Below are 26528 nucleotides of genomic sequence, written 5' to 3'. Positions count from 1 at the left end.
CATATTTCAAGAGGAGCATTACTGCAAAAGATGCAACTCTCCACTTGTCAAAGTCAAACTGGTCAATAAATAAATCAAAATAAAATCAATAAATAAATCAATAAAAAAAAATAAAACATAAAACTAAGTGTTCTAAAGCCAAAGTCTGGTAGGTTCTCAATATATCTAATTAAATTTATAAATATAATTTATGTAGTTCAACGTGTCTAACATGTCTAAAGTTTAGAGAAATTCTAATTTCTGTAATATAAATAGCTTGTAATATGGATTGTTCCTAAACATTTTTCTCAAACAAAACCAGTTCTCCCTGTTGCTCATTATGTGAAATAAAAAGAACAGAACCCCACAACCAATGTGAAAACAAGACAAGGTAAAGTTAACTTACTGGTATCTTCCAAACTGTCAACTACATTTATATATGGCTGTGCATATTTCTAGAAACATTCCTGGCCAAGATTCACATTTTTTATTCCAGCACCTATTTCCATACATTTAATATCCTAAAAAGCAGACATCCAACTATTTCCCATAGTGAAAAAAGTGACGCTTGAGCACCTATAGTCTCAGACAGGCATGCAGACAGACATAGATTTCTATCATGCACGCACTCATGCACACACAGGTGTCATTGCATTGCTATGCTAACCTGGGGCCAACTTGACTGTGGGAAAAAGAGGCAGATCTGCTTTGTTAAAAGCTTGCTGAGTGATTGCTCATCTTCTTTCGTATCCAACAGCTTGCACTAATGTCTGTTGCTTTGTGCTTTCAAGCGGCTGCAGACTTTCTTTTGAGAGATTTTTAGTTAAACTAAGAGAGTGAAATTCTGATACAGTTTAAGACAATTATAAAGATCACAACTAATGTATGCTCAAGTATTGAATGAATAAATGATAAATCAGTTAATGGGCAGGTTATAAGGTAAATCTGTAACAGCAAAATCATTCAATCACATCTACACATGCCAAAGGACTTGCTAAAGATAAAACCAAGTGACTGAAAGTGCAAGCAAGGAGATAAAAGTGACTTGAATGTGGCAAGGTCGTTGGTGACACACAGACAGCTCTGAGTATTTCAGAAACTGTAAATCTGCTAGGATTTTCACATACAGTCATATCACTGGTTTAAGAGATGACCCAAGAAGGAGAACATATCTACTAGGCAGCAGCTGCTTTTACATGATGGCTTAGTTGTCAGAGAAGAATGGGCAGATTGGTTTGAGCTGATAAAAAGTTAGCAGGAGCTAACAGGAGGTGCAATTCTAGATTTTTTAGAAGTACTAATGAGGTCATAATCTACATCACTAATAAGTATGCTTGGGTAGCTTCTGAAATTTCAGATTTCAAATATTTCTACTTTACATAGTGCTTCTCTGCTTGGTGCTCCAGCAGCAGCATTGCAGACAAAAGAGTTCAGCAAAGTTTAGTGAGGGAAGCTAGAAGTGTCACTGGACTGTCTCAGCATTCTTTGTACAGTTGTGTGGGACTCAGGAGTGGTATTTTCCGAGTTCCCAGACATGAAAAAACAAAATAAGAACACTAAAGTTGGACTTCTGACTGATAGTTGGAGTCAGTAGACTTACACAAAGTTCAAACGGCTTCAAAATAGCTACATTTAACACTACCATGAGTACTTTTAAGTTCTCACAGTAGTGCTCACAAAACAAATAGCAAAACCCACCATATTTCACTTTCAACCAGAACACTCACAGCTCATGTGTGACTTAATTTAATAACTCTGACTTTCAAGAAAACTCAAACGCAGCATGTGCCCACAATCTGTTTCAGATTAAGGAGCAAGGCTCTGAACATTATCAGAAAATTCTCACACCTTCTCCATAGGCTGTTCGCACTGCGTTCAGGCAAACATTACTGGAACATCAAAAGAAGAGCCAGCGGACTGCTACACAGCTTAGTGCCTCAAGCTGTGAAAATCCTACACTGTACTTTATGGCCCTTTTCCACTAGCACCTCATCTCTTGGATGGCTTTTCATTATAACTGAGTAACAGCTGTAGTGGAGTGATAGTATTGTTAGGCGGTCATAGAGTTTGAAAAGTAGCGCCAAGTGATCAATATGCAACAATAACACAACGATGGAGGACATGCAAGCAACACCAAATGCGCTTAGTTGCTATTGTGAGATTTCCTAAATAGCAACTTTATCATAAGTTGCTATTGAGTCGCTGGTTGTTCTTGTGATGCAACCAGCGACTCCCCTAACAAATCACTGATATCTCATTTTCAGCAATCTTGTCTCATTTTGTTGCAGGAAAATGATGACAAAATATTTTTACTGACTAATTTGATTGTAATGTAGGAACATGGGTAATGTAGGCTTGAACATCTCTGACTACCGATGCCAATTTTAATGAATGTGACATTTGCCTATGTACTTTTTAGTATTTTACGATGACAGCACATTTGTTTTGTTTTAAGGGAGGTGGTGCTATATAAAACACATTTTTTGAGCTTTATACCATCTCATAATGTTATCCCCTCATCAAAAACATATCTGAATTGTTGCTTTGATTCTTTCATAAATGTTCGAGAAATCCTTGCTGGATGGTTGCTGGCACAAACGAATATAATGAGAGAGCTCCAGTTTAGAGAGAGTCTCCAGCCTCACAGAGCACCTTTCCCCCATGCCTTCCCCACTCCGCTCCTCCAGACTAGCAGCAGCAGCAATTAGCAAACACAAAGTGGTACTGTGCATCTGCTGAGCTTATCATACAAACTACTTCTGAGTCCAGTGATCCTAAGAACAGTTGTAAACAGCACAATGAGAAGCATTGTTGTGATGATGTGGTGAAGGCGATGTATCAGAAAGCAAAGGAGCTTCTTAAAGATACAGAAGCCCAATTTCAAACAATCAATTTGCAAAGAAAAATTTATTTTAAGTTATTTGAACATTTATTTTATAACAACTAAGGTAACAGTTACTTGACTGTGTTAATCAAGTAACTATGCATGTGCCTGGAAAATACATACCGCCTCTTTAAGAGGAATATTCAGATGAATTATTGATGCCAATCCATCATGCAAATATGCCAGATTTAGGCTTACAAGCTAAAGAAAAAAATAATACCCCAGACACATAAATAAAAAAAAAATGTTGGCAAACACTTCCCCTTCCAGTGAAGTTCTTTTGTGATGTGTGATGAATAATCTTCATTCATGAGTCAACTTCTCATTAAACTGAAGAGGTCATATCCACAACAAACATGATTCCCAGCGAAACCACAGCAAAGTTGTATTAAATTTGTGGTAATGCCTCTTTCAATTCTAAAACTCATACATTAAAAGTGACAAAACAGTCACAATGGCTTTTGCTGACTTGCCACCCACAAAAAGCAAAGCATGCTGGGTTTCATACTTTAGACAAAGCTCTTTCAATTGATTACTGTATGCGTGTGTGTGTGTGTGTGTGTGTGTGTGTGTGCGCGTGTGTGTGCGCGTGTGTGTGTGTACCGAACACAATGAGTGAAAGATTGACGTGCTTCCTAGAGGAGCAAAGTCAGTGTGTGGGTTGACTCTGAACACTTTGTGAAACTCTATGTGTGTGTAACAGGAGATGTGAAACCCTCACCACACACAGTGGGAAATATTTGGGATGGTTTCCCTCGGAATGTCTTGGCGTGCGTATGGAATGCCCCCCCTGTCCCCCCTCAACATCTCTCCACCGCGACCCCCTTCTCACTGTCTCTTCCTCTCATCTATAAAGGAAGAGACAGTGAGAGGCAGGGGATGGGGGGGGATACACAGCTACAATCCTCAGTTTTGACACTGCAGTGCACATGTATGGAACAAAACAAGAAAGTTGTGCAGATTTGAGAAAATGTTCGTCTTTAAAGTTTATATAAGAAAAATCAAAAGCACTGATGTGAACCAAAGCCATGTGAATCTAATAACAGTAATTCTGATTTAAAGGTGTGAGGTTGTTTATGACAGTCTTTGACATATCCATCCGTCCTGACACTGATTAACAGCTTGTGAAGGTTAACATTAACTGCGTCTCAGCCTCTCACATTCCTCCGGTTTCTCAGCTTGCGGCTCTCCAAGAAGATCAAAGGACGGACAAGTCCTTTTCTACTGCCCTGCTCTCTTCCACCCCTCCTTATCCTTTACTCTCTCGTCCTCCTTCTATCCTCCACTCAATGAACTCTCATCTCCTTTGCCCACAAAGCAATCCATTCCAGCCATTTTTCCCTCTATATCTCTTTTTCCTCCAAACTTTCTCAATTGGTTAAATTTGTTCCCATCTTTTTTACCTCCTAGCCATCTCCTCTGTTCTCACCCCCGAGCCCCCACTCCCCCTCCGTCTCTCCTGCCCCTCCCTCTCACAGTTTGGCGGTTCCTGTTGCTCTTGTTTTCACTTCCCCAGTAGTGCAGTGCGTGGGAACCAGCGCTTTCACTGCAACAGCGTCTACAGCTGAGCCTGAACAGAAGTGCGACCAAGCCTTTTGAGCCTTTGAAGGTTCTGAGGTGCCTGTGTACAGTATGATGTTATCTGTGCATGTTTGTCAGATCTGAGTTGTGCAGATGCATCGCTGTGCTGTGTGTCTGTTGGATTTATCTCACAGACGATCTCAACGTGTCTACAAAAGGCCAGTGGCCACATTTCATGGAGCTGCACAACTCAACGGAAGTGTGTGCAAGTGTGTACATGCATGGAAAGTTTAGGTGCAGCAGGCATTAGTGGTGGGAAAACAAAGCAACTGTGCAACTATAGGCTGTGCAATGTTAAAATTGTCTCAAAAGTTTATACACCTCTGTTAAAATGCCAGTTCATATAATGTAAATAAATGTGACCATGAAAGGCAAATATTAAACCTTTGTAGCCTTTAATATGATACATATCTTGTCCAAGTCAACAAGAAAACAAGGAAATGTGATGCGTACAAAATGTAGAAAACAAATATGCTTTAATAACTTAGCTGCATACTTATACAAACACTTAATGTTTGTAGAATGATGCCTTTATTTATATTCATCATCAATAGTTGTGTGTTTAACTATTTTCAAGTGGTAGCTTTCTGTTGCAGGTTGAGAATGCAATTACTGAAGGAAAAACTGTGATTTTCCTTCACTAATTGATTATAATTGATCATAAAAAGTCGTAACAAAGTTAAATGGTACTTTGGATGCCTAAAGTGACACCTAACCTGCTCTCATCAGGGCTGTAAATTATTTTCAGAAGCCAAGGTATCTCTTCCATTATTGGCTAAAGTTCAAGAACAAATATTTTTGTCCTCTTTACTTTACAACTGAAAACACACACTTGCATGGATATTGCCAGTTACTTTAAATTAAGATTCTTCACCTTCATTTGTCTTCATGACTTGTCTGTTGGTAACCAACAGAAAAAAAATCTACTGATCACAGAAATAATTCAGTTTTGGTTTAAGTTCATATAAACACACACCAGCATCTGGTTAAAGGTGCAGAAAAACAGAAAAACAAACAGGAATGGTCGGGCCTGTTCGGGCTTCAAAACGTCCTGTCTGTTAGTGTGTGATTGCAGTAACAGACAAAGTGGATAAAATTAAACTAAACCCCAAACCAGTTACTTCAAAATACAGCTCGCTACAAACCAAAACAAACTGCATGACTGTAGCTGCAACTTTAATAAAGTTTCTAGCTTAGTTATTGGGTTGAGATTCTTTTTTAGAAATTAGAAATGAAAGTGTCTAAATAAATAAATGTCATATGTTTCAGGTAATGCTAAAATGACTTTCCTTATGTGAATGTTTCAAAAGACCCCTTGTTTTAGATTATATTCAAAGTGAGATTGTTCATAGTAAATGTAACACGAAACATTCCAACACAAGTAGGTATTTTACCAGAAAAATAAATGAAATGCAGTATTTTTTATTGTTGAAGTAAGAAGACAAACAGTATTACTTTAATACTTTTGGACTCCAGGGAGTTCTAAAACGTCCATCAAAAACACATTTCCTAATGCCTCTGAAATCCTAAAGTTATTAAGTCACTGGTTAACCAGGTATTTCTTCTCTTTTACTTTCTTTTTTCATGTGACATTCATCACTGGTGTATATGAATGAGAAGAAGACAAACGGAGGGAAACTGACCCGTCCAACGCTAATCAGAAAGCTTTACAATCAGACAACAAAAGGGTTAAGTTTGCCTGGGTGGGCCACAGCGCAGGGCAACGGTGAGGCTCTCTAGATCTGTGTAACACATAAGGACAAATAAGCGGGGCACCAAATTGTGTTAGGCTTGTCACATTAAGGAGAAAAAGTAAAATAAAAATTGAACTTTAGGGTAGGAGAACAGTATAAGACAAACTAGGAAAGAATAAATTCCTTAACAGAGATTCCAGATGTGCTAATGAAGAAAGTTATGTCAGAGGTAAGGATGAAGGAGATCCACCATTAAACTTGTTCTGTCTCTGGCTGTGTTTGCATCTGTACTGGAGTAATACAGCATTTAATTCATTTAGAGACACAATTTGCCTCTCTTTGTGTTATTTCAGCAGTGAACCATATTCTACCTTATTATAAATAGTTGTTTAGCTGAGTTTGGACAGCAGGAAGCATCAAGGTGGTCCACATTTGTAACATTTCAAGCCTGACAGAGATGCAGTTTGTGGCGTATCTTGATACATTTGTCTCCTCCTCCAGGAGCAGGCCAGAACACCCAGGTTTAGGAACCCTCTTGCAAAGATTCCCATTGAAACCACAAGAACAAACACACACACACACACACAAACACAGTCACCGGCAGACGTATGGCTTCCCTAAACAGCCACCCACAGAGACATCTGCAGGTCAGGTAGCATAAATCACCAATTCACTGATAACGATATCTGAATTATTCTCCAGCCTCACCAAACATGGCAAGCATGTAGATAGTTAGAAAGAATTAATGTTCAATGATGTGCATCAACACCAGCATTATAAATAACATTTCTTTATTTGATTGCAACTTAACTGTAAAAAATCTGTGTGGAAAAAATAAACTATTAAAAACACTGCCTCTGTGTTAATAGTTTAAAATCACTGACTAAGATAGGATGAGGGTTCTTTAGAGTAGTCTAGGTTTGAACTGTCATAATTTCTGTAGAACAAAAAGCAGATTTTTTTTTTACATGAAATTACTTGTGAAAAAGACATCTGTGTTTCTCAAAAATCTTCTGAAATACACATGCTTTTCTTTGCTTACTTTCTTTCCATTTTTCTCAAATGCTGTCCTTAAAATGATATTGAGTAAATCATTGACGACTGCTTAGAATACCTCGTTCCATTGTTAAGCACCAGTACAATTCAAAGCTCTGGTGACCACAAGCCGAACGATGTAATCCAGACGTCTGTCCTCCCTACCACATCCTCCAGTCACCGCTGTGGGTCTCAAAGCATTCCCAGACCAGATGGGAAATGCAATCCCTTTCTGTGTCTCCCGAGTCTGCTTCAGGGGCCTCCCTCCATCTGGACATGCCTGGAATACCTCCACAAGGAGGTTACCAGGAGGTATACTAATTAGATATACCAAGACGCTAATCTATAGCTTTCCACACGAAAGCTGTTCCTTTAGTTAATAATTTAAAATAAGCTATTTTTGACCTCTAAACCTCACTGTACTGCCCAATTTACTGCCAACAAGATACAAATCGCTTTCTCATTCCATCTTTTCCGCATCTTACTCAACCTTTCGTCAACTCAACAGCTATGCAGCAGCTTGTTTCAGATCCAGTAGTGCATACAAAGTAAAACATTGCATAGCAATGCATTTCTGCATAGTTTTAGGTTTTTATCTCCAGGAGATTCCCCATTCACAAACATCTCAACACAAATGACAGTTCCTCCCCTGATGGCTTTCCCATCCATACAAGTTAATGTGTTCTGCTTTTGTTTTGCATTTGAAACAAGAATGGCCACCACAAAGTTTGTTATTATAAATTGAGAACTCAGTGATTGCTGAACAAGTTTTAAGACCACAGAAGTACTTCCTTATTATTCATTTTAGAAATGCTTTTCCTCTTTCTCATAGGAGTGGTTTGATTCAACAACAAAAAATTGTTATAGCAACACAGTTTCAACTTAATGCAGGATTAAATACATGCATTGTATACATGCAGTTGTGTAGCATCTTTATACTTTTATGAAAATATGTAGTTTTTCACTGTGTCAGAATGTAGAATTGCATAATGCATCAAAAATATGTTGTCCCAGCAAAATCAATCTGTGGAATATTAATAACAAAAAGGACTGTTTACATTCACCCTGCTGAATGGAAAAAAATCATTATGCAGATGATGCAAAACCTTACATTGGGAAGACGGTGGTTGGCACGGATACAAAAGAGAAATGTGCAGAAAATTTGTATTTTCATTCCCAACTATTATGATTGTCATAATGCTTACCATTTGGTTCATTTTCTAATGATTGAAGCCCTAATGACGTGCTATATACTGTTCATTGCAAAGGTATTCTGTAGTCAGATGAGACCAAATGTTAACTTTTATGCATAAGTAAGGCTTTGTGTCTGGGTAGAGGTAAATTAGTTTAAATGTATTTAATAGAAAAGACAAGAATTCAACCATTAATCAGTGTTTGCACTGCACTGGACTACAGAAGAACAAAATTACAAGGAAACATACCTGACAGCGGCTGAATATGTCACTGGGAGTAGGCTGGACATTGAAGTGTCTTAGGACTCGAATAGCCTGGTCTCTGGCCTTCTCTGAACAGTCTAAGGCTAGGCAGCGACCTTCACCCACCTGGGAACGTAACTGGAAGACAATTGAAGCATGTTAACAAAAAAAAAAAATAGGGATAATAATCAGGAGTGCATCCATGGACACACATTTGGTTTTTACAATGCACTTGACTTTGCATGTACTTACAGTTTGGAACGGCTGACCACATGTGAGGATGACACGGCCTTCATCTTGTGCCAACTGAAAGCGCACAAAAAACCTTCCCATTAATTTACTGTACAGTAGCTGGTATTTTTATTAGTCTGAAGTAACTGTAAGTGCTGAATGCTGGACATCTACCTGGGTTCAGACACAATTTCATGTTAAAATTCCATGATTTTTAACACTCTTTTAAAAATATTTCAAATTTATAAATAGATGGATGCACAAACAAATGAAAAAATGGATGGATGGATAATTTAATGAGAAAGAGTACAAGCCGTACATGTGCTGTAGCTACATTTAGCTGCTGAATCACACAATCGTAGAGAACTCTAAAATCACAATAACATGGTGTCGCTAATGATGTCATAAACATTTTCCTAACAATAGGTGGAAACATTCAAACTCCTCAAGTACCCAAAAAGGACATACAGACTTTCTGTGGTTAAGTATGACATCACACATTCAAACAACTTGTATCTCCAGTGCAAAAGATTTATAAACGTTTCACTTAAGAATCTGGATTGTGGCTAAAAAGCAAGTATCAGCGGCTGTTTATGTAAACTGGGTGTTGATCATATTACAACATTTGGACAAGATCAATAGATTTTGGTCTGTCCAAAACCTGGATTATATTTAAGAAAAAATATATATTTTTGTGGTAAAGGTTTTACTTTCCAGATTTATTGTTTAGATTCTTTGTGGTATTTTGATTTATTTTTTTTTGTAAGTTTTTCTTCTTTGTGAAAAAAAAAGAAAATGCACTTCCTCTTAATAGCTTTCTAACCAACCTTTGCTGCCACTCTGTGATCATCAGTGTTCTCCAGCATGACCACGTCGACTCCCAAACACCGCAGATATCTTCCCAGTCCTTGCAGCATGTTGTCACACACCACCCGCAACTGCTGGGGGGTTAGGGGTGGAGTGTCTTCTGAGGGCTGCTCGCCACACAGGAGGCCTTTCAGTTTGTCAGAATGAGGGGGACTGACCCTCTGAGCCCCCTGACATTCCTAAATGGACACAGAGAATAATGTGATATTTAACCGATCCCTGTAGGGGGATTTTCTTTTCACTTGCACCTCAGTTCAGAGAGGTCACAGCACAGGGTGAGTTATACAACTGCACCCCTGGAGCTGATAGGAACTAGTGAAGGGCCTTTGTCAAACGCTCATTGTCTCTCCCTGCAGGCTGGATGCTCAAATCCAGGGCCTTCAGCTGGAGGTTGCCTTTATTCATTCACACAAGTCACACAAAAGGTCGCAGGTTATCACAGAATTAAGAATTGTCAAATTAGCACAGTTGCTCTTCTTTAAATAGAGCAGGTTATGGTTTCTGATTATAGTCTGGATGTGAGATAACTGCACTATACCAACTCTAAGGAGGATAAATTGTCACTTCTCCACACTGGCAGCATTTAGAGCAGCACAACATCAAGATAACATTAAATTCGGACACTATTCCTAAAATGTTGCCATTTTGATAACTATTTTTAACCTATTTTTATCAAAATTATTTGATTTTTTTTATTCATAAAACTATCATATCACTAATTCATCATTAAACTATAAGGAATACGTATAGGATTGTGTTCTTCATCCTTTTCAAACTACTGCTAGTTTTAAATTAGCAGGGACTCTAATATCGATTTTTAAAGTGCTTAAGTAGCCCTTCAATATGCATTTAAAAATACTAATTTAATTTTATATAAAAATCTATGCCTTTCCTTTCCTCCAATGATAACCAAGTATGAATCTGAAGATCTTTATGAAGATTTTAAACAGTTCCTATTAGGTACATTGCCAGGTTTTGATTTGGGGGGTGCATTTTAGACATTATTTGTGCAGTGTAGGACTACAAATTAATTGCGCAATGGAAAAAATAAAGCTAACTTAATCTGTTATTTATCCTGGATAGGCCTTACATGTTCCAGTCTCAAAACGCGTTTCATGTAAGATGATCATTGGTGGTGCGCCGCCTCCTACATTCAGTTTTTATGTAAATAATCACTGGTTTCTGTGTAACTAATCATAATATGCAAACATGAAGATGGGCTAAAAGCTCATAAGAAAGCACTAAATGAGATGCCAGGAGAGCATCTACTGCAAAAAAGATGTGCGAACTGCACTTCACCATTTTGCATAGACACCATCAAAAATCCTTAATTATTCCTGGAATTTATCCCAATCATGGAATGTCTCAGACAGGTTTAGATTCTTAATTCAGTCTTTTTGGGCTGAATTAATCAAGGTTCTGATTTCAGAACAATGATCAACTTAAAAGTTAAATATGTCTTGTAAGGCTCAGTCACTAAGTAGACATCCTAAAGATAGCCTAAAGATAATTATAGGGTTTAAGTCTGCTCTTCGTTCTTTACACTCTTCCATATAGGGAGATGGTATAGCAGGAATAATGTCTGGAATGACTGCCATATCCAGTCTTTGCTGAGTTTATAACCATACATTGCTGTTGCTTACGGCCCCCTGCTGGCCGGGGGGCTTCAGAAAAACCTTAATTCACCCAGAACCAATTTACAAATCCACTAGTTGTGCACAAACTACAGAAAACCTTCAAAGTTTGAAATTCATGTCATTAAGTGAAAGCTAAATTTATAATCGATGATGCTTGTGTCTGAGTTATCAAATATTTCATGCAAATTATTGCATGAAAATTTTCATGCAGTAAAATATTATTAAAGGAAGATATTATCTGTGTGGAGAATATGTAGTGTTGCTAAAAAAAATTATTTTTTAACTCCTGTTCAATATTTGAGACTGTTTTGTATCAATAAAATTTTAAATGGAAGTTATATTTGTATATATTTATGCTATTTTATAATAACACGACATTGTACATTTCTTCAGTTTAAAAGAAAAATCATTAAGCTTTATATTCGCATCACTTCGTCAACAGCAAAGCCATAAAACATTTTAATGCGATATCCACCTAAATAATAAGATAGGAATGAAGACCTTTATAGCATGAATCAAAGAGTATCCCGACTATCTGAGCTTAGGTAAGGCCTATAAAACAAACCTGGAAACTAAATATAGAGAAAAAAAATCTGACCATCTTTGGTAATGCAAGCAGGAGGAATGTTTACATTTTTTACCTGTTTTAAAGTAACATCAATTAAAGTGGCACCATAAAATGTGGCACAATAAAATTAGAAATAGAACTATATTGATGAATTGCTTAGACATATTCAGCGACATGCCCTTGTGAAAATCATTCACATTATAGACTGGAAGGAAACATATTTTCCCAAAAATAAGCAACACGTAGTAGTAACAGAACTCCCAGCCGAGGCATTACCTCTTTACTAGGATTCTGTGCTGCCTTCTTGCCCTTTTTCTCCTTGTCTTTGCTCTTCTCTGATTGGCCTGAAGTGATACTGCGCAGGTCAGCAGGCAGCCCAAAGCTCGCTGGGTTGCTGGAGAGAGCAGAGTACACATCCAGCAAGCAATAGGCATCTGCCGCTAGAGAAGAGTTTGGAAAAAAAAGAGAAGAAGTGAGGCAGGACCAAGGGGGGGGTGAATTATCAGTTTGCATTTTGTCAGGGGATAACAAAATAATCTCTAATGTTCTATGGAGAGGAGAGCAGCGACCATCTGGCTCTCTGTTATTGTCTGTCTGTGCATGCATAATACCATACCTGCATATCTAATTTGGCTGATGCGCAGTGGACGCTTCTCCCAGTTAGACATCTGCTCTGTCTTGTCCAGAGGCTTTCCCAGGACCTGCTGCACCAGCAAACTGAGGCCTTTCTCTGAACTGTCCTCACCAACCAGGACCTCTCTAGGGGCATTTTGAACTTGATTCACCTTTCCACGCTGAATCTGAATGGGTAAAACACAAAACATGCAAGTAGTGTCAGAAGATTGAATATTACCTACAGATGAAGAAGTTTTGTTTATTTTTTTTTTTTTAGGTATCGGATCTAGAGGCCCACATGGAAATTTATTCACAACTTTCTTCAGCGTAGATGATGTTAGTGAGCTAACAAAAATCTAAATGAACTACTAATTGTTTATTTGTTTTGAATTCTAAAGCTCTGAAGCCCATTTAACTTCTGTTTTTAAGGCTAAAATTTAAATCTGCGTCAGCCCCAGAGACATGAAACATGAAACCTCCATAAAGTTCACATCCTAACCTCAACTGGTTCCTTTTTCACTGTCAACTTGACTTTTTGGCGAAAAGAACAAGTTGGATTTAGAAATGACTGCAGCTTTTTGGAAATCTCAGTATTAAGGGAGTAATATTACTTCCAAATATTTTGAAAATAACTAATATAAGGTGCTAAACACAGTTTGAAATTTCAGTTCTGTCGTCGTTTTGTTGTCTAAAAATAGCACGTTCTCTTGTGCACCCAGTGGAAAGTCGCCTCTACTGCTAATAAAAACAAATGACAACTCAAGAAAGAAACGCGAGAAGAAAAAAAAAAACCTGTAAATTCTAGTTTTAAAAGAGAAACGCAATTTACAAAAACAGGAGATAAAAATCAGTGATTTATAAACCATAAATCACTGATTGTTTTATCTCTAACGTTCATCTCAATAGAGTTTTAGAAACCTACTAGAAATTATTTTGAAGTTAAAATGTAGAATCTGTTTAAAAGAGGAGCTTCTACTTTGAAGGTTTGATATAACTGGAGATCATTGTAAACAGCCTTAGAATTGCTAACATCATTAGATTACATCAGTCCTTTAGAAATGTTAAACTTGTAATAATAAAGGGATATTATGTTTGGCCAACTGACTGATTTAGTTGCGTTTGTAGAAATTTTGTGACTGATGGGATAAAGGCACCTCTTGGTGTACTTTAAGAAGATCGAGCATTCCCTCCATCTTCAGTGGCTCCTCTGATAACTCAGGCCAGGTGGCAGAGAGACACTTGAGATCTCCGGTCATACCATAACCTGTACAGAGATTAGGAGACGTTCTTTGTATTTAAACTCACTCCCTGGATAAAACCAATTGCCATTTTATTTAGCTGTTACTTACCCAGTTTCAGAATATTTCGTTCAGAAAACAAAGCCCTGATGAAACCAACTAGATCAGGCTGGTGACAGAATCCTTTTGCACAAAGGTCTAGTAAGAAAACTTGGTCAAGAACAGCGAGTTGTATCAGAGCAACTTTCTGAGCAGCGATACAGCCGAACGTAGGCTGCCACTCCATGTCAACTCCTACTACACCACTCTCCTGGAAAAGGACACACAAAAAGAATGTGTCAATATAAAAAAAAAACATATAGAATAAAAAAACAAAAAACAAAAAAAAAAACAGGTAAATCTCTGTACCTTGAGAACAAAACTTTGACATCTTTGGAGAGTTTCCAGCGTATCTACAAAGTGGACTTTGTCTTTGGTGAGAGGTGCCTGGTAGAACTTCTGGCAGTGAGACTGAGGTGGGATCCACTCCTCCTCTTGTGTGGTGAGATTGTTCAAACATATCTGTCTGAAAATAAAGAGAAAACGTGTGCAACTAAAATATAGCAAAGGAATATGGAAAAATAGGGAAAAGAAAGAAAAACACAAAATATCTATTGGAAGTATGAAATAAAAAAAAACTGGAAGTTCTTTTTATTATTTCATAAAACTAAAGAATTATTTATCACAAGTGACCTACAATACAATTAAGATAGGTCACTTAGTTTTATTGTAGGATGTGTCTTTGCATATTTTTGGTTAACTCACTGTAGATCAGGTGGCAGACTCTGCTGCATTTCCCACACCCCCTGAGAAAGTCGATCTTTAGGGAGATTGTATCTCAGTGACCACTGTGAGGCTTTCCGAAGACTGCTGTACTTCACCAACAGCTCCACCAAATGGACTTGAAGCTCGAGGTCATCTGCCACCACATACTGCACACATATGAAACATTGAACATCTTTAAAAACATAGTGGTGCAAGAAAAAAAGAATCTAATAAGCATAATCAGATAAAAAACCTACTTGCACGTGGTCTGTCCAATTCTCCTCTGTCATGGTTTTCTAAAAAAAAAAAAACACAAAAGAAACCTAAGGTTTACTATTGTCATTATATTTTATAATATGTGCAGAAATTGACAGTTAAGGTCAAAGTAAAGTGACTTTATTGCCTCTAAAAGTCTGCAGGCTGCAAGACTCTGCTACATCACTTACGTCCCCAAATGTCTTATACACAAGGTAACGCAGAGAGTCCAGTCTCCTCTTGTGAAGAGCATTTGGACAGAAGCCTATATTGACAAGAAGACGTAGGAGTGTGAATATGTGGAAAAGGAACAAAACACATTAAAACAAAGTGACACGTGTTAGCCACCCACTTTGGTCAATTTTGAATTTTTCCATGAGCCGTACAACATGTTTGGTGAGCATTTTGGGTTGAATCTGTGTCACGTAGTGTTTGGCCAGAGAGAGGCAAGGAGACTTCCTGTGGAAGGACAAATACATACAGTTATATAAGCTTATATGGTGAAGTTATAAGGATGATTTTCATTACAATTGTATGCAAAACTTTTTTTGATGTTCTGCTAGTGTCGAAAAACACAATTTTACAGCTATGGAGTGTCCATCAAATAAGAAACGTAATTAAAATTAAACGTGAATAATTTTGTTCATGTCACGTCATTTAAAGTCAGATCTTAAAACTTATATGAGATATATTAATATTTCAGCCATGGTACTAACACTCATCAACAGTTAGAGAAGATATCACCATCCAATGGAGGAGCGACAAACCCCTTATACTGTGGATCAGTTATGAATGTGGCGTTTTTGGAAAATTGTACTCAGCAATTTTACAGAAGATTTATCGCATTCAATGCTTTCAAACTCAACTTTTAATGAACCGTGGAAACACCGCGGTTACAAGGCGCTTTTATACATATTCACCTGTTGTGTTATGCAAAACCAATCACCAGTACTTGTTTCTGAAAAACCTATTATCTTGAGCCACTTTCAGATGATTCTTTCATCTTATGATCTACAAAGGCTCCTTTCAACTCGGGTTCAACTGAACTGTCCTGACACGCAATGGGAGAGTCAAAGTTGATCCATCAGTACCACACACGATTTTGAGCGAGTCGGTCACAAATTGTCAACAAGTGCATTGCAAGGGGATATGCTTAAGTTTTTGTTCAGCCTTGAATTTTCCTGAAACTATGATAAACTTTTAAAAATAAAAGTATAAATAGTTCTTCGGTTACATTCATTTTGAAGGGATTGTTAGGAGTGCGGCTAGTGATTTTATTCGAAACAGTTTTTAACTTGGCATCTTTACCCGCACTCAATAAATGTACTAAAATTAAAAGTTGTATTTTCTAAAACAGTCGAAGTGAGATTATGTTTATATGAAGACATTTTAAACATGTTTACCAAAGGTACTAATAAATATGAAAAGTACAGTTCATAGCCAGTTCCTACAAATTCACATAGCATACTTTCTTATCTCTTCCACATTGAAGTCCGGGTAACACCAAGAGTCTAGTAACATAACAAGCTGCTTTTCAAGCTGTCTGTGTCCTTTGACAAAGGACTCTGCCAAAGGCAGCTTGTCTTGTAAAATCAGAGGGATAAGCATCTGCAAAATAATAATGGATAGAAAAGGGATAGAAATGAAGAAAGAATTACAAAAAAGATCATCTGAGAATTTAACTTTGAACTTGTTTAAAGCTTTTCTTTATCATTTATTGTGCAGGGATATACAGAACATTAATTTTACATAAAGAAAAAAATCTTAGTCTTACCTTCTCCATATTTAGTTCAGTCTGCAATCCGAGCTTTATGCTGAGAGTTACTGCCTGTGGGAAGAAAACGGACAAACGAAACAAGTGCCAAAATTAAGCTGCCTCTTTAAATTGTATGGACTAAGAGAATTTTATTATAACAAAAGTCAAATCACTCATTCACCTCTTTATAACAGTTCAAAGCTTGGAGCTTGTAAATGTGCATACATTGTATGGAAGGATCCAAAGTCTTAATCTGGTAGATGTTCATTAGGGTGTCTACAAAGTTGGGCTGAGTGTCTGTCAGCAGACCAAGAGCCCGCCGCTGGAGCTCCACTGCTTTGTCCTCAGCCAGAGAGCTCAGGCTCATCTGGAAAGGTAAACACGAATGAAAGATGGACAAAACTGATGCAATATGCATTGACACAGAGGGATTTTTTGGAGGTTGTAACATTATCTAAATTGTGGTTGCCCAAAGTGCTGCCGGCAGGCCATTCATGGCCCTTCGAATGTCATTGTGCAGACCCAGAATGTTATTAAAATTATATAAAACGGAATTATACAAATTTGGTTCTACTACTTTATACCTTTTTCAATCCTGAAACAAAACAGAATGCAAAACATGTATTTGTCTTTTAATAACCACTCCTTTTGGTTTCATTTGTATTTTGTAGTAAATAACATTTACTTATGCAGACTTGGGTGCAACCATTTCCTGAAGATGACAAAATGATACATTTTTAAAAAAAAAAAAAAGAAAAACAGTGATCATTACCTTATTCTTATTGCTGAGAACAAAGAAAACAAAAAATAATTGAACCGGGAAAAAAAATAATAATAATTGCATGTTTTTCTTATAATGTGATATCAAATCTCTGTTGTACAAAAATCTGACTAGTCTGTTTCACTAGAACGTAACATGTCTAGTCTTTTGTTAAGCGGGTAAATAAGAAAAAACAATTAAATTATATTTTACTTTTTAATTTAAAATAAAAGAAATTTCATCTCGACAATTTTGGAACATGTAGGAAAAGGTTTGGATACAAATGGTCTACTTTGTATCTGTAACAGTAGCAGACAGTAGCAATGCAAACAGTATTTGATCAGCTCAAAATCAATACTTGCAGCTCACATATTAAGTGTAAGACACATTGGAACTACAGTCTTATCTAGAGCCAAAGGGCTGAACACCTGGCTCAACTACCTGAGGACGTTCCTTCATCCACGTCTGGAATTCCATGAGAATGTGATAGCCCAGGGTGTGGCTCCGACCCTTCTGTTTCCCCGGACAGCTCTCCAGGATTGTTAGTAAGGCCTCCAGAGGCTCAGACAGCTTTGAAAATCCTTGGATAGCCGCCAAATGTAGCTGTGGGTGGAAAGAAGAGGACGGAAAGTTAAAACTATATGTTTTATGATAGGAACACCACAGCTTGTAGATCCAACAACTCAAGTCTATCACATCACTCTTACTGTTTGCTACTTTCACTGTGTATCAAAACCAAGTTAAGGAGAGCAAAGGAAAAGCAAAGGCTTTCACACAAAATCAATTGATAGATGCACTGTTGATTAAAACGCATTTTTATGCAATAGTTCTGGCTTTTCCTCTGTTGCTCTTAATTACTTCTACAGGCAAAAGTAGTTATGACTAGCGTATACATATTGATGAGGAGAACATTTTTGCATGTCAAAAGTTCATAATTTTTTTTAGAATTGCTGAATTAGAGTAGAAACAGAAAACCAAACCAGGGATCTAAGGCAAAGTATAGACATGATTTTGTTTGTTGTTGTGTTCGATCAATAAGAGCACAAACATATGGATAAATAGAAGGACATCTAAAAGAGTCTTTAAATAAAAAATATTTTCCTTGCTTGTTTTTTTTTTTCCTTTGTTTTTTTCCTTTGTCCACACTTCTTTCCAGGTTTCGGACCTGATAAATACCTAAGTGAAGTTCCGGAACTTTATCCTCTGTAGATTTTGTTTACAATAACAAAATGTTTTGCAATACAGATTCATGAATTTTATTTCAGAATATGAGAAACGCACAGAAATCTTGCTCTTTGAGCCAAGAAGACACAAAGGTTTGGGACATATAAGGGATCCTGGCATAAGAATCCAAACTTGGCATTAGGAAATTCCAACAAGAGAAAATGATATCTGTGTGAGAATACCTTGAACTGTGTCTTAATTTACAAAACAGATGTCATCCACTCAATAACCTCCTCTCAAGTTCATTCAGAGCAACACAAATTCCTTCCTTCTGCTTTCCTCATTAAAACGCACACACACATACACACACACTTCAGTTAAAGATACTGGGATCTCTCAGTAGTTTGCTCCTTCCCGTGCTTCGTGCAAACACACATGACCTATTAAACCCACATACATTCATTCATGCATGAAAGTGACAATGTGAAGGTGATTCTTACCATCTGCAGATTATTTTGGTGCCACAGCTCAAAGAACTTCTCACTGAGCTGTAAAGGGTCAAGCCCTGAAGGGATAAAACACACACAGGTGGGGGGTTCTGTTTTCATTAAAGTTTTATTTCAACACTAATGTTTGTCTAATTTTAAAACAAGTGTAAATTTGCAAATAAAATCTGCAATAGCTACACTTATATGCAGCAGCAAACACTTTACCTTGTAAATAAAGGGTCAACAATTACGCAATAAGTTGCTTCCTCATTTATTATTATAATACAGAGGTTAAAATGAGGCATTGTGCTTTGGCCAATTATTTTTTTTATAATTTTGAATAATTAAATATGTTTTTCCACTTTTTTTTATTTTGGTCAGGGATAAGAATTTTAGTTTGACATTTTTGAAGGCTGCAATGACCTGGCTGAGACAGGAGATGTTTTTTAGGCTCCCTGACAACATAAAGTTATTCCTCTATCCATCTCAGATTGATAACATACCAAACAAACACCAATATGACATATTTAAGCATAGAAGAGAAGAAAAACAATCTAGCACTAAAGTAAAAAGCATTGTAATTATCATTTCCATTGTTCAATTATCTGTAAACATAACTGTTAACCAATGCACAATTTTAGCAGTTCCTCTATACCATTAATACCCCAAGTAACTGTTTGATTAAGGTTTGGCAAAGCTTGTAACCAAGGATTTGTTTAACCTTTACTTTTATTTCCAAGTCATGTGGATTTATGTTCTAATTTGTTGGTGATTTTCTTCAAATATTTCCCCTTTTCCACCAAGATGTTAATCAAACTTCATCGGTAATGTGATATGAAAAGAAAATGTTTCTTCATTGCTGCTAAAGAAGGCATAGCTAAGTACAAATGACGTCAGATGTCATTTCTTGAACAAGCATAACATAGCAGCTACAACTGTGGATTAACAGCTGAGGCTGCTTGGGCAGCAGAGGAACCCAGCATTAGCTCTGCATTCCAGTTGAATCTGCTGCTTGAATGGCCGGTAGAAGACACTGAGCACATTTTAGGCCAAATTACTTCCAATGGAGGAGTTTGGGACCAGAATTAGAAGTGAGGATGCCTGTATATTTCACTGATCCTTCCCAGAAGCTCCAGCTTCGTTCTTGGTTGTTCTGTGTGTTCTCGTTCTGTGTGGCCTCCAGCCTACCTGCTCCCCCTCATCTTCTCCCCCCTTCCTTCCCAGGGCTAGTTTTCCTGTTCTTCTCTCCCTCCCTGCACCAGCCTTTCTTGATTTTGTCTCGGATTTCCCCAGGAAAAAGGCTATGCGCTGGTCATGCTGTAAAAAATACTGCCTTCCTGAAACACAGCCTGGGAAAGCAAGCCCAAAGTCCTCTCTATGTTGGCCTCTAATCCATCGTAGCCAGACAAACTCTGTCCTTAAGGAGAAATATAGGATAAAATAAAGAAACAAACAACACACTCTCGTTGAACATTTTGTAAGTAAATTGTTTTCTTGTCCAATAACTAAATATTTTTTGACCAGCACAAATTAATCCTTTTGTATGGTTACACTACCACTCCACTTTCCAAAGTCAAACTAGCAGAGCTCAGGGCTCTCAGTCAATGTAAAAAAATAAATAAATTCATTCTGGATTTATTGCAGATTTTTCTAGAGAAGTTACATAATGTTCAGTCTACAAGAATGGATGAGATGAGCAGATGGACAAACAGAAGGACAAATGGACTGACAGATAGATGCTAAGACAAATATACAGACGGACGGACAGACAGATAGATAGATGGCTGGATGGATGGATGGATGAACAGATGAATCCTGATGAATCGACTGTTAAAATAATTGTCAAATAATTTAGTAATCGATTAATTGTTAACTAGAGTACACAGACTCAAAGAAAAGGTAATTTGCAGAAACAACATATATTCAGAGCAGTAATTTAGCCAAAACTGTATAAAAAAATATGTACATTTTGCATTTAATGTATATAAATGGAAAACCTGACTCCCAGTTACTAGGTATTTGTGTAAAAAACAGATCTTTAGAGTAGCATGACTCGTCACACCACATCATTTCACACAACGGAAAGCTGCAAAGCAAAGTAGTTATGCATCAAGTTCACAAAAATGGGCATCTTGAAACATCACAATCACGGCTCCATCAAATGTCGTTCAATTTAAACTGACTGAATGGCTGCAAGGCTCCCTTTGCCCTGCTGTGTGCTTCCCTGCTGTTCTACACCCCACTCCAGTCCATTCATCCCTCTGACAAACATGCATAGACTATAATGTGCACAGGGATTCACACAAACACAAACAGCACAACCCACTTCAGCCTCACTGTTTGCATGAGAAGAGGAATGTTGAGCATGTAGCTTCTTTACGGTCTTGGCTGAAGTGCGAATGACAGAGCTGGAGGCACCCTCATTCATTACAACATAATAACCCTATCACCACATTGAATTACACCGACAACCATCGAGTGCATGAACTCATTCACCTCTGGGAAGGTGAATTCTTTTTTTTTCCCTTTTTCTTTTGTTTAGTTCACTGTAATCAGACTCGGCATTAATTTATTCCAACTATTGTGAAACATCTGCAGAAATATCTACCGGGGTAAAATCAACAGAGCAGCTCTGGCTGAATGTTGTCAACCAGCTGCCAAAGTTTTAGAAACACCAAGATCAAGTATCTAATTGAGGCATTTGATGTTACTACAGCCACTAGAAGGGCTTCAGTGTGACTTGGAAGTCGTGCAAATGGCTCAAATCCACTGGACGAATGCCACAACATTCTTCAACAAGTACTTCTCTTCTTTTGTGTATCGTCAAAGGTGCTAGAACGCAATCTAGCAAATGAATAGAATGGCAGCATTTGGAAATTAGCATGCCCATTAAAGTACTGTTGATATGTCAGTTGTCCACTTAAAGCTGAACTACTAGAAGCTCAAGTGGATTTAAATCTCTTATAAATCTACAATGACATGTCCATTTGAAAGAGGGTTGTCATTTGATTGAACTGTATTAATTAGGGCTAAGCTGGATTTGAATGGAACAGGTAGATTTTTCTCTGCTGCAGTGAGCAACCATTATTATTTTTTATACATCAGGATTATCGCATGTTAGCATTACTAACACTGCTGTCTGTGTGTGTTTGGCAAAGTTATTCCAATGTTATACGGTATATTTCTTACAAGCGGGGGGGATACACAAGTCACTGTTAAGAAAAGATAAACTGACATTAAAACTAAAAGTGTTTAAAGTTCCCCATCCTCTCTGAAATAAATAGTACTCTATAGCCCACATATCAAACATAAAATTAATTTATCGAAAAGTGAAATGTTCATAAAAGTACAAATTTCCCTTGATTTGGATTTAGGAACCTGGTGGGGTTTATTTAGTATCTGGCGGTTCCTGGTGGTGTAATTTTAAATGAATTTATGTTGGATATCAAAGGTACAGAAGAAATGCACAATCAACTTGCCAAAAAATGCTACAATATTACCTTAGAGAATGTACTTTTCACAGTCTACTGTTGCCCTGTTACCAGAAACGATGATCCTGCTCAAAAACTAGAATGTGGGACTTTAACCTTCTATGTGTCATTACCAACTAATGCTGGTTTTGTTTTGTGTGGATTGTTTTAGGCAGTAGCTTTTCCTTTGTGGAACTTAAAAAAGGCATAGAGAAATAACTAGCATACTCTTTCGGTGAGAGATATTAGTACCACTCCTCCACAACTTATTGCAGTTTAAAAACTATTTAATGTGACTCAACTTTTCTTTAGAAAAAAAAATCATTGTGTACTTCAAGAATCACCTATGCTTTCGGTTATGTTTGCTGCCACTCTAAAAACTATTTCTACCCCAAATGTGTAAAGCATGTCTGAACTTACAAAACTACCATGTGCAATGAAACAAGAGTTACTAACCCTTTTCTTCTAGAGAAGTAAGGCTCATTTCTGTCTTCAGGTTGATATCCTGCTGTCACCCTGTAGAATGGAAGCACAGAGATCAGATTGTGAGGTTTCCACTATAACTATTTTAAATTGTCACAGTATATACATCTTACATCGAAATATGTTTACTGGTGAGTATATACGTACAATTCAAAGTTACCAAGTTAAATAGGGAAAATGTGGATTGGTCAACACAGATATGCATCATCGCAATATGCAACAATAACATTAAAACTGCATGTTTTCCTAACATTGCACAGACTTAAATACATCAGTGATTTTGTAGGGCTAAATGCCTGGAAAGGACCCAGAACTGACCAGTATACTGGCGCTACAGCTGCCAGTCATTACATCAACAGACTTCAAGACCACTACACTTATATTATAAAACTATTAATAACTTTCAAACAGTAACAAAAACTTATTTTATTTAGTACAATACTTTTCCTTGGACAACCAATTTAAGGAAACTATGAAGTTGTGATATTATGTTTGAATATTTCTGTGGCAGCCCATAATCTCTTTTTCTCCCATTAATATATCCTTAACTGTTACTTTTATATAATCTCTAGCGACACCCATGAGTGAGCCCGAACCTGGAGTGTTTATCCATCAATGCCAAAATATCTTGAGGGACTTGTCATATGTTCAGCATTTTTGTGTGCGTGAGTGTGTACAAATCAAGCCTCAACAAAGGCATCAAAATGCATGTTGCAATTTTAAGCAGCTACATGGAAAAAAAAAACTGTGGGAACAGAAGCCTGAGAAAGGGCAAGATGCCAGCTGGCTCTAAAGTTTGATTTCAGGCTGAGGATGTTTTTAAAGCCTTAAGTCTGGTTGTTTCTCTCTGACTGTCTGCAGGCTTTGGGAGGCCTTTGGCAGCGCACTGTCTTTGCTGCACGGTATGAAGACAAGTCTTTTTTGCCTGCAACGCCACCTCGTGGTGAGGAAATCGTCCTAGTATTTTCTGTAAGCAAGAATTAGCTTGTCTGTCACGGGTATGTCAGACATTGTGTTTCTTCGTATTGGTTTCTAGCCTTTCCGGAAACAAAGGCATAAACCTTTACAAAGTCCGTTGTTTTTCAATTCGTTAACACACCTGTGTCATTATAAGCTAGCTCAAAAGCCTGATAGCTAGGTTGACATGTTTTCACTTCAACACTCAGTGGTTTTAAACGTGTCAAACGGCTCAAATAGGCTTCATTCCAACAGTTTAGTAATTTCATTATTAAGCTAAATAGACTCACCACTGGCTAGTTTGCTCAATTAGAAATCGTCACGCAGACTGGCAAACTGTCAGCCTTTCTGTTTCTCTAGCTCACTCGCGTCTGTAAGGTTCCAAGTTATCCCTGAGTTTGGTTTTGCAGGCAGCTTTTTCTCTTACACAATTATTCACATTTTGTAGATTTTTCAAGTCCAACAGATCTTGAATGCTATTAACTTCAAATAAAATTCTTAAAGAATATTATGGTCCAAGCCCATGCATGTTTTAATACTTTAAAAACGACAATTTTACCAAAACATTTTCATATACACGCCTGTGAGTCCACATAAGGGTAAAAAATTTTTGCTACCCAAAGTCAACCTCCCACTTCTGGTGGAACGTTATAAATGCAGGCAAACGGAAATCAACTCTGTGTAACATTGTATATTCATCCTTAACAAGCCAAAAATAAACTTGTTCTCTTCTCTGAGAAAAATAAATACAATACAAATGAATATGTAAAATCTAATTTTTTTAGTTACCTTTTTAATAGAAAATCAGTAGATTTGAGTGTGTGGTCCAGTTTGTGTCCCTTATTTTTTTCTGATTCATTTAATCTTCCTATTGATGGTCGTAATGCTTTAATTTCAACGTTACTTTACAATTTTGCTTCACTTACTATCCCGGTGTTCCATCAGTGCTACCACAAGGTAGGACGGATTTACGGGTAGTACATATAAAAAAAACACCTGTTCAGTATCTCCTGCTTAAATGGCTGGATGACGTCACTGATTGCATAGCGGTGTTAGGGTATTCTTTTGTGTAATTATACATTGTTTTTTCTTTAAAGTAACCTTTTGAGTTGTCCTGTATTACATGGTTTATTTTGCAGACTATTTAATTATGTAGATGAGTCTGTGAATTAAATTAACTTTTTTCTTGTTTCTCTGTTTAGAGTTTGCTGTTCGGTTTGACCCGTTTCATTGTGGTTTAGTTCAGTGAAGTGCATGTGTTGCCAATTCACGATAAGAACACAAATGAAATATCAGAAGCTCAGAATGGATGTCAGAGCCAAAATTGTAATAAAATTCACCAGAAGATCTGGAACTGGCGGCTGATGCTATTTTTTAGTTTGTTTGTTTGTTTTTGTTTGTTTGTTTGTTTGTTTTTCCACCTTTTTGACCCTTTAACCACACTACTACACATTGAGACTAGACATTTTAATAAGTTAAAATCTATACTTAGAACTAAACTAAAAAACTAAAACAAACCTATTTTGGTCGAAAAGTTTTTGAAAGGTTTCATCATTTTGCAACGTAATGATTAACAGTACCAAGAACAAAGTGTGAATACTAACCTGAAACAATGTAGGTTCTTTTTCACAATTTTGCTAATTGCACATAATGAAAGAGAGAACCACTAAATTCCACGAAGCGACATTTTAAATTCCCCTTGACCTAATGAAAAGCTTACTAGAAATAAATAGAATCCTGGAGAAACCTCTGACTATGTCACGTGGTACATAGTCACGTGACATAGTCAATCAATACGTCATGTCCCAAAACAGCTGCAGCCTGCTTTAGTTGGAGCAACGGTTGTTGTTATTGTTTGTAGCGCCGACATACTGCTATCCTGAATCATATTTCCACTTTTACTCCCTTGGCTTTTCAGGTCGCTATTTATATCTCAAATAGCTGTGGCGGACAGCTGAGCATAAAGAGGCAAAACTGTGTGGGATTCCTCAAACATAGCTAGCATAGGCTAGCACTTCCAACGGGCACGGTACTCTTGAGAGTTGCTGTTGCAGTTATGGCGTGGATGGGACACGGAGCTCCGTTTCATACAAACGATAAGCAGAATGGCGACCCAAATTCGCCAGCGAGGGGTTTAACTGGTGTCCATCCCAGCCAACAGGTAATGAACTTTTAATGCTAATTATTAGCTGAGGTGTTAGCATTCAACTTTATTTCCCACACGCTAACATTCATTCAGAGTAATTAAGGTGACACTAATTTTACATTAAGAAGTAGGTAGGTCTTTTGGTAAGCCCTGTTTTTGTGACGTTTGGTTGTCTGAAGTCTTTCAGAAAGAGTTTACAGCACTTAACAGCTTATTTGCTGTGTTATATGAGCAGTTAACCTAAATCAAAGACAGCGTTGTCTACAAACGTGTGCTGTTCTTCACTTTGATATTTATTTATAAGTTCACATGACAATAGAAAACGTGACAAGCAGACGAAATACATAATTGGTGAAATCGAATTTCACAAACTTCCCCCATCTCTGATCCATCCACATCACAAATCATGAGCACACCTCTGTGGTATGACAGTTGCAGTCTGTAATAATAATAATAAAAAAAGCCGTTTGGTGCCATAAG

At 37.3% G+C, this 26528-nt stretch overlaps 2 protein-coding genes across 5 annotated transcripts in view; one reads left to right on the top strand and one right to left on the bottom strand.

Annotated features, from left to right (window-relative positions):
* The window catches only part of exd3 (exonuclease 3'-5' domain containing 3), a 45471-nt gene extending 19873 nt beyond the window's left edge, over nt 1-25598 (bottom strand). For 2 of the 4 annotated variants that reach the window (XM_007566296.2, XM_016678950.1), the window contains exons 1-19: nt 24193-24295; nt 22919-22978; nt 19005-19069; nt 17782-17943; nt 16762-16947; nt 16599-16652; nt 16293-16432; nt 15177-15283; nt 15016-15089; nt 14827-14865; nt 14570-14736; nt 14174-14330; nt 13877-14075; nt 13682-13791; nt 12529-12712; nt 12189-12352; nt 9668-9886; nt 8862-8915; nt 8616-8747 (exon numbers count right to left, since the gene is read on the bottom strand). In XM_007566296.2, the coding sequence (XP_007566358.1) occupies nt 8616-8747; nt 8862-8915; nt 9668-9886; nt 12189-12352; nt 12529-12712; nt 13682-13791; nt 13877-14075; nt 14174-14330; nt 14570-14736; nt 14827-14865; nt 15016-15089; nt 15177-15283; nt 16293-16432; nt 16599-16652; nt 16762-16947; nt 17782-17943; nt 19005-19069; nt 22919-22946 (2241 nt within the window). In that variant the 5' untranslated portion in view covers nt 22947-22978; nt 24193-24295. Of the gene's footprint in view, nt 1-8615; nt 8748-8861; nt 8916-9667; nt 9887-12188; nt 12353-12528; nt 12713-13681; nt 13792-13876; nt 14076-14173; nt 14331-14569; nt 14737-14826; nt 14866-15015; nt 15090-15176; nt 15284-16292; nt 16433-16598; nt 16653-16761; nt 16948-17781; nt 17944-19004; nt 19070-22918; nt 22979-24192; nt 24296-24691; nt 24721-25506 lie in introns of those variants that run through there. The other 2 variants (XM_007566287.2, XM_007566304.2) reach the window with 2 other exon arrangements.
* A 121-nt stretch (nt 25599-25719) lies between these two features.
* The window catches only part of cdc37l1 (cell division cycle 37-like 1), a 5981-nt gene continuing 5172 nt past the window's right edge, over nt 25720-26528 (top strand). Inside the window, exon 1 of the mRNA XM_007566276.2 lies at nt 25720-26063. Coding sequence (XP_007566338.1) covers nt 25959-26063 — 105 coding nt within the window. The 5' untranslated portion in view covers nt 25720-25958. The remainder of the gene's footprint in view (nt 26064-26528) is intronic.

The sequence above is a fragment of the Poecilia formosa genome, unplaced genomic scaffold, assembly GCF_000485575.1.
Source record: "Poecilia formosa unplaced genomic scaffold, Poecilia_formosa-5.1.2 Scaffold6, whole genome shotgun sequence".
NCBI lineage: Eukaryota > Metazoa > Chordata > Actinopteri > Cyprinodontiformes > Poeciliidae > Poecilia > Poecilia formosa.
The sequence above is the reverse complement of the archived record's forward strand: the minus strand, read 5'-3'. Positions and strand labels throughout refer to the sequence as shown.